Source organism: Podarcis cretensis (genome assembly GCF_951804945.1).
Source record: "Podarcis cretensis genome assembly, chromosome: 15".
Classification (NCBI taxonomy): Eukaryota; Metazoa; Chordata; class Lepidosauria; order Squamata; family Lacertidae; genus Podarcis; species Podarcis cretensis.
In genome coordinates this window covers 34,535,241-34,548,491 of record NC_137185.1, presented here as the reverse complement: position 1 = coordinate 34,548,491, position 13,251 = coordinate 34,535,241, and the positions used below count along the sequence as shown (strand labels likewise).

The 13,251-nt window shown below is 45.9% G+C and overlaps 1 protein-coding gene across 7 annotated transcripts in view; it reads right to left on the bottom strand.

Moving 5' to 3' along the window:
- PKNOX2 (PBX/knotted 1 homeobox 2) overlaps positions 1–13,251 on the bottom strand; it is a 456,599-nt gene that overhangs the window by 35,980 nt on the left and 407,368 nt on the right. For all 7 annotated transcript variants that reach the window (XM_079955104.1, XM_079955109.1, XM_079955105.1 and 4 more), the window contains one exon: positions 1,990–2,119. In XM_079955104.1, coding sequence (XP_079811230.1) covers positions 1,990–2,119 — 130 coding nt within the window. The remainder of the gene's footprint in view (positions 1–1,989; positions 2,120–13,251) is intronic.

The following is a 13,251-nucleotide window of genomic DNA, read 5'->3' as shown; positions in this document are numbered from 1 at the left end:
CATGCAAAGGAGATGCTCTGCTACCAAACTAGGTGGAATGGAATGAGATGGGACTGGGTAGAATAATCTGCTGCAGATACAGGAATGCTGTGACATTTCAGCAGGAAGTGTGTGTGTGTGTGTAAATCTGATTTGGTCTCAATTACAAAGCAAAAGGCCTGATCCCAATCCACCATTTTCATGCCGGGAAGGAATATAGCAAGAATCGAAAGTGAGGCCCCTGTGTCACTTTCCTGACAAGAGAATGCTTCTTGAATAACAATTGCTCACGAGCTCCTAGCCCTATTCAGATGGCAATTCAGGTAAAGTCAATGTGTGGACAAGGGAGGGGGAAGCACAAACAGAGCCTGCACAGGGTCTATCCATGTGCAAACTGGATTCTCTCTGCAATCTGTACTCTCTCTTATTGCAGGGAAATAGCACACGGAGGGGCCAGGGGAACGATCCCATCCCACACGTTGACTTGATTTGAATCAGAGCCATTTCCAGGCCCTGGAATGCTGCCTGATACCTATCAGGCCATAGGGGCATGGTGACACGTCTTAACTGGTTTCCAAATTCTGCGGTCACTGTGGGTTACTGAGATGGAGAGGGGCAAGGCAGCAGGGAGTCTGGTGTGGTATGGGTGCAGTGGCAGAGCCAAACCACCATTCCTGCCACTGCACCTCCACTGCACCAACCTCCTAAACCCTCCCTTGGTAACCGGCAATGACTCTGGGACTGGGAAGCCAGGTAAGCCATGCTGCCGTACCATGAGGACTACATCAGCAATCCCTGGGAAGCCACAATTTTAAACTTCTCACAGTCCCACAAAGTACCTTAGTGTTGCTTTAGGGTGCTGTGGAAAAAATTTAAATAGTGGGGTGGGAGGAGAGGGGGAAGAACAGGCACAGCTCCACAAGGATGCCAGCCACCGACAGTGGGCAGGGTCTGGTTTGCCACCGGAAAACATTCTACCTGTTTGCTCACTTCACTCATCATAATACTTGGGTGCATATGGAATTCAGAGGTTTCACAGAGGTATGGTTCTAACAGACGTGCCGACATCCTCAAGAAACAGTGCAAGGAGACCAGACGAGGCCATTTTCTGGGAATCTTTACTAGGACTGTTGGTCCATCTAACTCACTACTGTCTACACTGACTGGCAGTAGGCCTCTAGTGTTTTGGGCAGGGAGTACCTCTCCGCCCTGTATGTAAAAGCCAGGCATTGAATCTGGGACGTTCTGCATGCAAAGCAGATGCTCTACCACTGAGCTGTGGCCCTCCACTGACAGACAGAAAGTAGTAGTAGTAAGTAGTAGTAGTAGTAGTAGTAATAATAATAATAATAATAATAATAATAATAATTTATTTTTACACCGCCCATCTGGCTGGGTTTCCCCAGTCACTCTGGGCAGCTCCCAATAGAATATTAAAAACACAATAAAACATCAGATATTAAAAACTTCCCTAAACAGGGCTGCCTTCAGATGTCTTCTAAAAGTCAGATAGTTGTTTATTTCCTTGACATCTGATGGGAGGGCGTTCCACAGGGCAGGCGCCACTACTGAGAAGGTCTTCTGCCTGGTTCCCTGTAACCTCACTTCTCACAGTGAGGGAACCGCCAGAAGGCCCTCAGAGTTGGACCTCAGTGTTTGGGCTGAATGGTGGGGGTGGAGACGCTCCTTCAGGTAAACGGGCTGTTCAAAACCCCTTGAAATATTACAAAAAAGCCCAACAATGCACATGTCAAGTGATTTGTGTGTTAGAAGTTCTGTATTTATGTGAGAGAGATATTAGAGTGGTTCTGTGGGCGAATGGTGGTGGCTTTTAAGAGGGGAATGGAGAGTGCAATGAGAGGTGTGGTGTTTTTTTTTATGCAGCCAGTTTCCCCGGGTTTTCCTCACGATTATGCACAATTCAGAGCTAACTATCTGAGGGAGTTTAAAAATGCCAAGCATGCAAAAGACGCGACTAACATGGTCAGACGTACGCTCCACGCCTCCCACCTGACACAACTTGTGAGTTGACTGTTGTCATGGAGATGTTCCCCTGCTGCAGTGCTGATGCGGGCACCACGATTCCTTGGGGGTTGCCGGATACTGCAGTCATTGAGTTAGGAGAATTCTGCAGCATATCCTAGAGACAGACAGAGAGATGGAAAGAGAGGAGCTTAAAACACACGGTGCCCATCACAGGCCTCTACTGCACTTCAACTCTGAAGACATCACAGAACTCTGCGGATGAGAATGAAGAAGATGTCCGCCACACAAACAGCTGCATTATAGATGTCATTTATAATCTGGGTGCAGCCTGGTTGGCGTTGACCGTGACAGGGTCTTCTTGGTGGTGACTCCCCATTTGTAGAATGTTCTCCCTGCTAGGTGTATCTATCTACCCTGTTTTTTAAAATTCCAGGGAGATTTAAAAAAAAACATTCCTGTTCACCCAGGCATTTGAAATATACTGTTTCTGGCAACCTTGAAGTCATTAGCTTTGAGGGTATATGATTTAAGTTTAAGCGTTTTGAAATGCTATTAGTGTTTTTAGATGTTCTTAAATGATCTAAATACGTTTTTCATTTCATTTTAAACTGCATTGTTTTGTTATTGTGTTGTTTGCCCCTGTGTTGCTTTGGGAGAAAAAGCAAGCTAGAAATGTCATAAAGGTAAAGGTAAAGGTACCCCTGCCTGTACGGGCCAGTCTTGACAGACTCTGGGGTTGTGCGCCCATCTCACTTAAGAGGCCAGGGGCCAGCGCTGTCCGGAGACACTTCCGGGTCACGTGGCCAGCGTGACATCGCTGCTCTGGCCAGAGCCAGAGCCGCACATGGAAACGCCGTTTACCTTCCCGCTGGTAAGCGGTCCCTATTTATCTATTTGCACCCGGAGGTGCTTTCGAACTGCTAGGTTGGCAGGCGCTGGGACCGAGCAGCGGGAGCGCACCCCGCCGCAGGGATTCGAACCGCCGACCTTTCGATCAGCAAGCCCTAGTCGCTGAGGCTTTAAACCACAGCGCCACCTGCGTCCCAGAAATGTCATAAATAACTATTATTTATACTTATCTTTGTTTGTCACTTACTACAAAAAAAAATATGTTTCAAAGCGACTTACAATTTTTTAAAAGTACAAATACCAAATTAAAATGCATCAAAAGATTAAAAAGTAAAAGTGCTCATCCTGCCATAACATACAAAGGACACATCCAACTAAAAGATGAACACCAATTGTGAGCAAAATGCATGGGTAAATAAAAATGTTTTCACCTGGCACCTAAATATTGACAATGCCAGGCACATCTCTCTGGGGAAAGCATTCCACAGGTAAGGAGCCACCACTAAGAAGGCCTGGCCATGCATTGATATCCTCCACAGCCCCCCTGGAGGGGACACACAAATAAGAGCCTCAGGTGATGAACACATTGTCTGGGTAGGTTCATGTAGGGGCAGTCAAAAACATCTGGAGAGTACCAGGTTGGAGTAGGACTGCAGGAAGGTCTGTAATGGTTCCAGAAATCTGTAGAAATGTCCCCTGTTGATGGGGGCGCAGTGATGGTTTGCATGCACATAACTCTGTGGCAGAACAAATGCTTTGCTTGCATAAGGTCCTAGGTTCAACCCTCATCATCTCCAGTTTAAAAAAAGCATTTCAGAACATAGGACTGGGAAAGACCTCTGGAGAGCCACTGGCAGTCAGAGTAGGCAATACTGGTGGGCCAAACTGACCAATGTTCTGATTCAGTATAAAGGCGCCTGTACCCTTCTGTGATTCTGGTAGGTTCAGTCCCAAGCAATGTCAAGCAATCTCCCCAGACACTTGCAATTGTAGCTTAGATGGGCTGCATCAAATGACTTCTACCCAGAGAAGACTCATTGAAATTAACAGACTCAAGTTAACCAGGTCTATTAATCCCAAAGGGTCTACTCTGAGTATGATGAGTGTTGGATATAACCAAATGGGTTTCATGCAATTAAACCCCCCCCCCCCCCACAAATTCACAATAAATGGGACTGTGTGGATTTATGGTTAAATGTATACAGAACTCACACAGAGCAGAGATAGTCCATGTCATTTTGAAGGCCATGTGTGAAGGCCCCCATTGAAATGAAAGGGAGAAGTGGTGTTGCTCCTTTTCTACACATTCCACTGGGGATGTTTCACAAGAGATGTTTCTGTGGATTTTGCGTGTGAAGACCCCCAAAACCACCCCCCAAAATAAAGACACAAAACTAAAAACTGAATTTAGTTTTAAGGTTTTGGGCATTAATTTAGGCCACAACTTTATTGATTACAGCACGTGAATGGTTGCTTAGGCATTGGTTCCAAACTACCTGAACCTGCACAGTGGCAGGAACAGGACTGACACTGGGCGCCACCATATGTCAGTAAGGGAAAGCATCCTAGGGGAGCGAGAAGCTGGCTTTGATCTCACAGCTCACCCCACATGCTCCCAGGGGCTCTTTCATGGCCTTAGCCCCTTGACAGGGTTTGGACAAAAGCAAGGCAAGACCCTGGATTCCTTTAACGGAATTCCCTAGCAGCAGCAATGGAGGGGCAGGAACCATAGCTGTCAACTTTTCCCTTTTCTTGCGAGGAATCCTATTCAGAATAAGGGAATTTCCCTTAAAAAAAGGGGAAACGTTGACAGCTATGGCAGGCACAGCCAACTACGCCCCCTCCGAACAACACTGAACCAATGCCTAACTGCCAACCTTACAAAGTTGTGACGATTTGCGTGTGAAGACCCCTAAACCCCCTCCAAAATAAATCACACAGGACACAGAAGATTTGTCTAAGATTTTTTGGCGTTAATTTGGCCACGACTTTATTGATTACAGCATGTGAGTGGTTGCTTAGGCATTGGTTCAAACTACCTGAATCTGCACTGGCAGGAACAGGACTGACACCTGGAACCTCCAGAGGCCACTAAGGGAAAACATACTGGGGGAGCACAGAGGCCGATTTCCACCTCTTAGTTCACCCCAGATGCTCCCAGGAACTCTGGCCTGGCCTGGCCCTACCCCTGAGAGGGGATCGGACAGAGCAAATCGAGCCCCTAGATTTCTTTAATGGAATTCCCTAGCAGCAGCAACCAAAAATGAGGGGCAGGCACAGCCAGTTCATACTCCCCTCCACCAAAGAATGAACCAATGCCTAACTGCCAACCTTACAAAGTTGTGGCGCTTTGCTAAATGGTAGGCAAAAGCCAAATGGCACCAGCCAATCAGCCAAGTGGCAAAATTGCTCCAAAAACAGACCATCCCTAGACAGGCATAGCAAGATCAAAAACACAACCTTAAATTATAGGGAGGGAGGGCGGGAGATCCGCTGTATGATGCGAAAGAGAAAGTACAGTGGTGCCTCGCAAGACGAAAAGAATCCGTTCCGTGAGGCACTTCGTATAGCGGCTTTTTCGTCTTGTGAAGCAAGCCCATTGACAGCTTAGCGGATTAGCGCTATTAGCGATTTAGCGGCTTTTAGCGGCTTATCGGCTTATCGGATAAGTGGCTTAGCGGCTTAGCGGCTTAGAAAAAGGGGGGGGAAAGGGAAAAAAAGTTGGAAAAACTCGTAAGACATTTCGTCTTGCGAAGCAAGCCCATAGGGAAATTCGTTTTGCGAAGCGCCTCCAAAACGGAAAACCCTTTCGTCTAGCGGGTTTTTCATCTTGCGAGGCATTCGTCTTGCGGGGCACCACTGTACTTCGCCTTGTGCAGCCCCTTAAATAGCCCCTTAGTTGCCAATCAAACCCCACCCTATAGAAAATTTTCCCCAGTAACAAAGAGGCAACCAATGAGGTGCAGAGGTCATCCAGATGGGCCCGCCCCAGAAACAAGAAGGCAGTTGGGTGATCTCACTGCAATACGTGGCTTTCCATGATTTGGAGGACACAGTTTGCTGCACGGTAGGCAAAAACCAAGGGGCACCAGCCAATCGGCCAAATGGCAAAATTCCTACTGGGTCCCTGCTCCAAAAACAGACGACCCCTAGACAGGCATAGCAAGGTCAGAAGAACAAACTAAAGGGAGGGCAAGATGGATGATCCGCTGCACGTCAAAAGAAAGTGAAACTCTCCAGCGACGTGCAGCAACTTATATAGCCCTCCCAATTAGACAAATCTCTGCCCTAGCAACCGGGGGCAACCAATGGGGTGTTGTGGCCATCCAAATGGCCCCGCCCCACCACAGGGAGGCAGTTTATGGTGATCTCACCGCAACACGTGCCCTCCATGATGGAGGACACGATTTGCCCCATCATGGGTCACAATTGTCTCCTTTCCCCCTTTGCTGCCCCCTTTTACTTCACTCTGAATTTCTTCCTTGGGTGATCATCTCCTTTTGCCTCATACTTGCAGGGCCACCTCCACATAGGTGCCTTATTTCCATTTTTATCCCTCTGAATCAAGCAGCTCCAGCAGCAAACTCATGGAAAATAACAACCTATAGAATGAATGTGTTGCGACACATTTGTCCTTCCATTTACTGAAACAGTAAATCCGTTGTGTTTGGCGGGCCAAGCATCTCTTGTAGTTTTAAGAGCTTAGTTAAAGATGCTAGCGGTGAACAAGGTCAAATGATAATCACGAATCCAGATGCTACATTTACTATTTTGAGAGAGGAGTTAAGAAAGAGGGTACTGTAGACAAATGTGCATTGAAAAGGAATCTACAGTACAGGAGGCAGTTTCAGTTTAATTCATTGAACCTAACTCTTTTTCACGCCATTAGGGGTTCCTAATTTGTGGGGAGTGAAGATTCTAATCTGAATTAGCAACCCTGAGTCGCTGAACTATGAAAAATGGTAGCTATTCCAGATTAATTAATAAGGGATAAAATATTACTGCCTTATCTACATTCCCCTAAATAGTACTTGTCCTCCATTAGGTCTTGCTGACTCCCACACTAGTTTTAAGCTGATGCAAGTCTCCAAGGTCAGGCCTGGAAACTTAAACGGAGGGCTTGCGTTTTATTTTATCACTTTCTTCCTCCAAGGAGCTCTTCCTCTTCCACAATTTATCCCCACAACAATCCTGTGAGGGAGCTTAGGCTGACAGACGGCGATTGACCCAAAGTCATTCAGCAAACTTCATGTCCTAGCAGAGATTTGAATCTGGATTTTCCAGATTCGTAGTCCAACATACTTTACTGGCTCTCACATTCTGCATCGAGGCAACCCAAATTCTGTAATGTACATAACTTATGTAAATGAGGGTCACTTGAATCTATTTACATAGTGTACTTCGTTCTGCTTTTGCGAGCAATAGAAAGGAGCTATGAAGAATACACACATTTTGGCCCTAATGGTCAGAAGACCCATTCTGGCTTTTGAAATTTAATTAGGTATTGCCTATACGTTTTCAAGTCTAATTCTGCAGTTTTAAAGTCTAGTGACTCTTCCTTCCTTCCTTCCTTCCTTCCTTCCTTCCTTCCTTTCTTTCTTTCTTTCTTTCTTTCTTTCTTTCAACAACCCTGATATTTTCCTGAGGCTGAACAATGGGCAACAGTACCAATTTCTGTGCTTGTATGGTGCGACCATGGAAAGCTCATGACCGATTGCAGACTGGGGTTTATAGCAGCTGCCAACTAAGCCATATGGATTTCCTTGCTAAGAACTTCAGCTGAAGCCCAGCTCTGGGTGCCATTGCCTTCAGAATTGAGATGCAGTGAGGCCAGTGGCTCCTGGGGACAGGGCCTTCTCTGTGGTGGCACCCGGAGATTAGAACATGCTTGTTTGGCCCCTACAGTGTTAACTTCAAGGCACTGATTAAAGTCTTCCTCCTTTATTTGCCCAAGGGCATATTTTCTATGCATAACTTACCAGTTGTGGCTTATTTTGCATTGGATTGCTTTTGTTTTTATTGCCAGCAGCTGCAAGTTTAGTAGTTTTATGAAAAATCAACAATAAAACCATCTAATCCCTCCCACCCTTCTTCTTGACTCAGTCACCGTTCTCCCTTTCCTGTCCTTGCTCCCGCCCTCTGCTTATCACAGCATTTATACAGACCAAGAAAAATAACAGAAGTACAGCTAGGGCTGGATATCTGGGCCAAAGTCTGCACCTCAGTGTCAAATCAGGGGGTAACCTATGACACAGGCAATGTCAAACAGGTCCAACATCAGAAATTAAGGTTGGCAGGTGAATGCGGGGTGACCCATCGAAGCTGATGGTTGTCGCTAGAGGTGGACAACTCTGTCAATTTCATTTTCTCCTTAGTTTCTCATTTTTCCAGGCTTAAATCCAAGTCTCTACATTTCAGCCATTTCAGCAATTTGAGTTTCTTTTTTAATCCTCACGAAAATTTGACAGCATGTTACTGTGAATTTCTCCCAACAAACACATTTTTTATTGCAGTTTTGAACAATGTATACATTTCTGCAAGCAATTTTCCCAATAGAAAGAATTTTTGTATGTTATTTTCATGAAGGGATGCATTTTAAAATTTGTCTACAACAAAATACACTTTCACACAAGTAAATGTGTTTACTATCGGGGCAGGAGAAGCAAACACCATTTTATTCCAGTAGTCATAATGCTTTAAGTGAGTTTTTAAAACATGAAAACTCTTGTGCTCCGACAGGCTAACAACCAAAGTACAGCCAAGTATCTCATGTTACCCTCAGGAAACAGAACCTCCCTCTCACCCCCTAAATTTGTTTTGGGGGTTCCCCCAATCCTCTGGATAAGATGTTGGGAGGTCTCAGGGCGCATGTGGGAGGGGGGGAGTTCTGATGTGTAAACCTAAATTCTTGTGTGTGGCGGGCAGGAGGGGAGATCCGCTGTACAAGTGGAAATTCTTGCACTAATGGTAGCCACTAAACTTGATGGCTCTAAAGAGGATTAGATAAATTCACAGAGGGAATCTTCCGCCATCCTTCACCTTCACAGCTGGATGCAGAAATGCTTCCGAAAATCAGTTGCTGGCAGCCATAGGAGGGAAAAGGGCTCTTGTGAGTTTTGCATGGGCATCTGTGAGACCAGGATACAGGAATAGCTGGGTCATTGGCCTGATCCAGTAGGCTCTTAGGTTTACATAATGGGTGGAGAACTTTTTTGTTGTGGCTTTGTGGCTCTAACACAGGGGTCAGCAAACTTTTTCAGCAGGAGGCCGGTCCACTGTCCCTCAGACCTTGTGGGGGGCCGGACTGTATTTTGAAAATAAAATAAAAATGAATGAATTCCTATGCCCCGCAAATAACCCAGAGATGCATTTTAAGTAAAAGGACACATTCTACTCATGTAAAAACACGCTGATTCACGGACCGTCCGCGGGCCAGATTTAGAAGGCAATTGGGCCGGATCTGGCCCCTGGGCCTTAGGTTGCCTACCCATGCTTTAACGTATCAGGAATGCAGACAGAGTTTTAAATAACGAAAGAGAAACATTAATTGTATGCCTCACAACTGATGTAGTACACAAGGCAGTCTAAAGCCACCCCACTTCCCCGTAAGCTCAGGGTCTAAAATTACCTTGCTGCACAAAGGAAGGGTGAGAAAGAAAGAAAGAAAGAAAGAAAGAAAGAAAGAAAGAAAGAAAGAAAGAAAGGCAAGAGAAGGAAGAGGCAAAAAAGGGTCCACTGCATGACATAGGATGATATTGGCTTTTGGCTTTCATTCAAAGCTGCCTCAGAGACTTATGTTGGTTGGAAAGTCAGGATATAAATGCTTGAAAGAGAGAATAAAGTTTGCCCTCCAGGAAACCAAAGCCATTACACATTTACTGAAAGGGCGACTTTTGTGGCACATTGCTGCTTAAAGAAAAACACCCTTCTTATTCCTCTGACTTCCACTGTGTCCCCACAATATGGCACTCGTGACTCAGCTTTGAGGCTTGCTTAGTCCATTGTGCAAGCCATCTGCTCCTTTTGGCTGCCACCGGCCTTGCCGGCGAGATGCGCCTCTTGCCGAGGCGAGCTAAATATACAGCGAGAAATTTTCCTCCGTGAGCTGGCGGCACTATCGGTATACAGCTTGCAGTGTTGGGAAAGCCCCAAAGCAAATGATGCAGAATAGAATTATTCAATTATTAAAGAAGACATTCTTGTCATTGTTTGGGATAAGAGGTCACCATTCAATTAACACTTTTTTGTCGCTGATTAAATATTTGCCTTATCTGAGTAAACCCATACGGCGTGGCATTACTTTCTCAACATTGTTGCTTGGCACACAAGTAAACAAGCATCAAGCGCCCAGAAAAAAAAAACCACACACACACACCCAGGAAAGTCTGAGCAAACAACCCAGCACAAACACATTGGGGGCAGATTTTTAATTTATTTTTTCCTCTGAACTTTCCATGCATTTTTCTTTTTTTACAGTGCTGAGATCCTGAAGAAGACTTTTATTCTCAGCCTGGCTCACTATTCCAGCCCCCCAGGAATGTTTTGCTGGTTCATCTCAGGGATACTTGGCCCAATCCAGACCCTGCAGTTGAAAATAGGGACCTGCTTGTAATTGTGACCCTCTATTTAGTGCTGTTCTCAGAGCGCTGTTGGTTTTTCTAGTGCACTGGTCACCAACAGGGTGCCTGGGGGCATCAGCACAGCCACTAGTACAACCTATAGCACCCGATAAAGTAAATATCACCTCACAAACCCTCAATACACCAGAGACTGTTAGCTCTTCCTGCTCAGTTCTTGTTTGTACCGTCTCAGCTTCCCCTATCACTGAACTCATGCCACACACAATGGCAACCATTTTGAGATGTGCAGTGCCCCCACGGCAGCCATTTTGTGACTGGCACCCACAGCACTCTCAAACCCCCAAATCTGCTCACCCCCCCCAAAAAAAATATTGACAACCCTTGTTCTAGCACAAGGAACTGATTATTGTATTGGTTATTTAAATACAGTCATACCTCATGTTGGGACGCAGGTGGCACTGTGGGTTAAACCACAGAGCCTAGGACTTGCCGATCAGAAGGTCGGCGGTTCGAATCCCTGCAACAGGGTGAGCTCCCGTTGCTCACTGCCAACTTAGTAGTTCGAAAGCACGTCAAAGTGCAAGTAGATAAATAGGTACCTCTCCGGCGGGAAGGTAAACGCCGTTTCCGTGCGCTGCTCTGGTTCGCCAGAAGCGGCTTAGTCATGCTGGCCACATGACCCGGAAGCTGTATGCCAGCTCCCTCGGCCAATAAAGCGAGATGAGCACCGCAGGCCCAGAGTCGGCCACAACTGGACCTAATGGTCAGGGGTCCCTTTACCTTTACGTTTGCTTCATGTTACGTTCTTTCAGGTTACGTCCCGTGGTGACCCACAAATACCGGAAAGGGTTACTTCCAGGGTTCCCTGCTCACGCATGCGCAGAAGCGCAAAATGACGTCATGTGCAGAAGCGGCAAATCGCAACCAGCCTGTGTGCAGACGCGCCGCTGCAGGTTGTGCTCTTTTCATGTTGCAAACAGGCCTCCGGAACGGATCCCGTTCGCAACCAGAAGTACCACTGTAGTCTGTGGTTTTAAGTCTTAATGATTTTCCTAAAAAAGGCTTATCGGGCACACGAGTCAGGAAGCTAGACAATAACTATTATATCTTACTCACAAATGGTATAGCAACTGGAAATGCCTGATTCTATCAATTCGCTGCCACGTCTTTCCCCGAAGCCTCACCAAGTAATTTTATGGAATGACAACTAATGCTTTCCCTGAAATGTGACCCAGGCATTTTATGAACTTTTCATTCTATAACAGTAGAACTGTAGAACGGGCTTTATTGTCTTTAGTCTGTAATGTTTTGTATTTTATTCTAACCCCCCAGTAATCCCCCCCCAAAAAAGACAATAGCAATGTTGTGGTACATACACAGAAGAACTGGGTTCAATTCACACCATGTCTCGGTCGCACTGGGAGAGACTCCTGTCTGGCACCCAGGAGAGCCGCTGTCAGTTAGTGTTGGAAATACTGTGTTAGATGAACCAATGGTCTGACTCAGTCCAAAAAACCCCCAGCTTCCTATTTTTGTTGCGATGTGGTTTATAAACAAACAAACAAACCAATAAATTTGGCAATGAGCTTCCATCTGATGCTGCTGTTGTGGCAAACCAATTTTGAATGCAGAAATTGCCATAGAGGGACTTATAAATAAACTTGACTGTGTTCAACTGTTAAAATTCCCATTCTCATACCAACGCCTGAGCTGTTTATTTCATTTTGCTGAAGGATCTATTTATGAAAATATTTATAGACCACAATATCATTTAAAAAGTTTAAAGTGGTTTACAGTCTGATACCTACTGTGCTCTTTACTTTCACTTTGCAGCTGTGTTCGCACCCAGATCATATACGTTGCTTCCCCTCAAGAAACATGGGAACTATAGTTGACCCCCACATAGCTGCAATTCCCTGAACCCATAACAAACTACAGTTCACAGGATTCTTGCGGGGAAGCCATGTCCGCTAAATGTACTTTAAAAGTATAGAGTAGATGGCAGCTAATGAACTTTGAAGAAGCTCTTATATTTTTGTCAGAGATCCACACTTTTGAAGAATCGTTTTGGAGGAAGGAAGCCCTTCTCAGTCTGAGGGCCACATTCCATTCTGGGCAACTTTCCAGGGGCCACATGCCAGAGAAGGGCAAAGCCAGAGGCAAAAGAGGCAGAGAAATGAATGGGGATTACATCTTTGTACAGGAAGCTATTTTCTTTACTCTCACCCCCCCCCCTGTATCCAGGCAAGAAAGAAGCATGATCAGAGTTCAAGGACAAATTCCAGCCAGGCAAAAACATTCAAAGCACAGCTGGTGAGGGGTGTGGCTTAAGAAGGGGTGTGTCCTGGGCAGAGCCCCAAGACGCAGAAAGAGTGGTCTGATGGGGTACACTGGCCACCTGGGTTTGAGGGTCCCCATCCCTAGGAAGATTATTTATTTGTTTATATCCAGGGCTTTCCCCCCAGCCAGGACTCAGTTCCAGCACCTCTCGGGGGGGGGGGCACCATTGCCATTATAAGAGAACAAGGGAGGCATTCATGGGAGTCCCAGCACCTCTTTCCCCAGAAAAAATAGCACTGTTAAAACCCACCTTTCCCGCAGACCAGGACTCAAGATTGGCAGTGGTGTATAAAATGGGGGCAAGCTGATTTTTTTCTGGTACACTTCTCTGCTCTTGCTGATTTCCTCATTTAGGAACCCCAAATAAGCTCCCAATGAACTCCAGTGTTCCCTAGGGTGCAATTTATAAACACAGGAGGTTGACTAATACTGAGCCAAACCATCGTTCCATCTAACTCAGCATCTACACAGGTCAGCCACAACCTGGTGCTCTCCAGATCTTTTGGACTTTTTCACC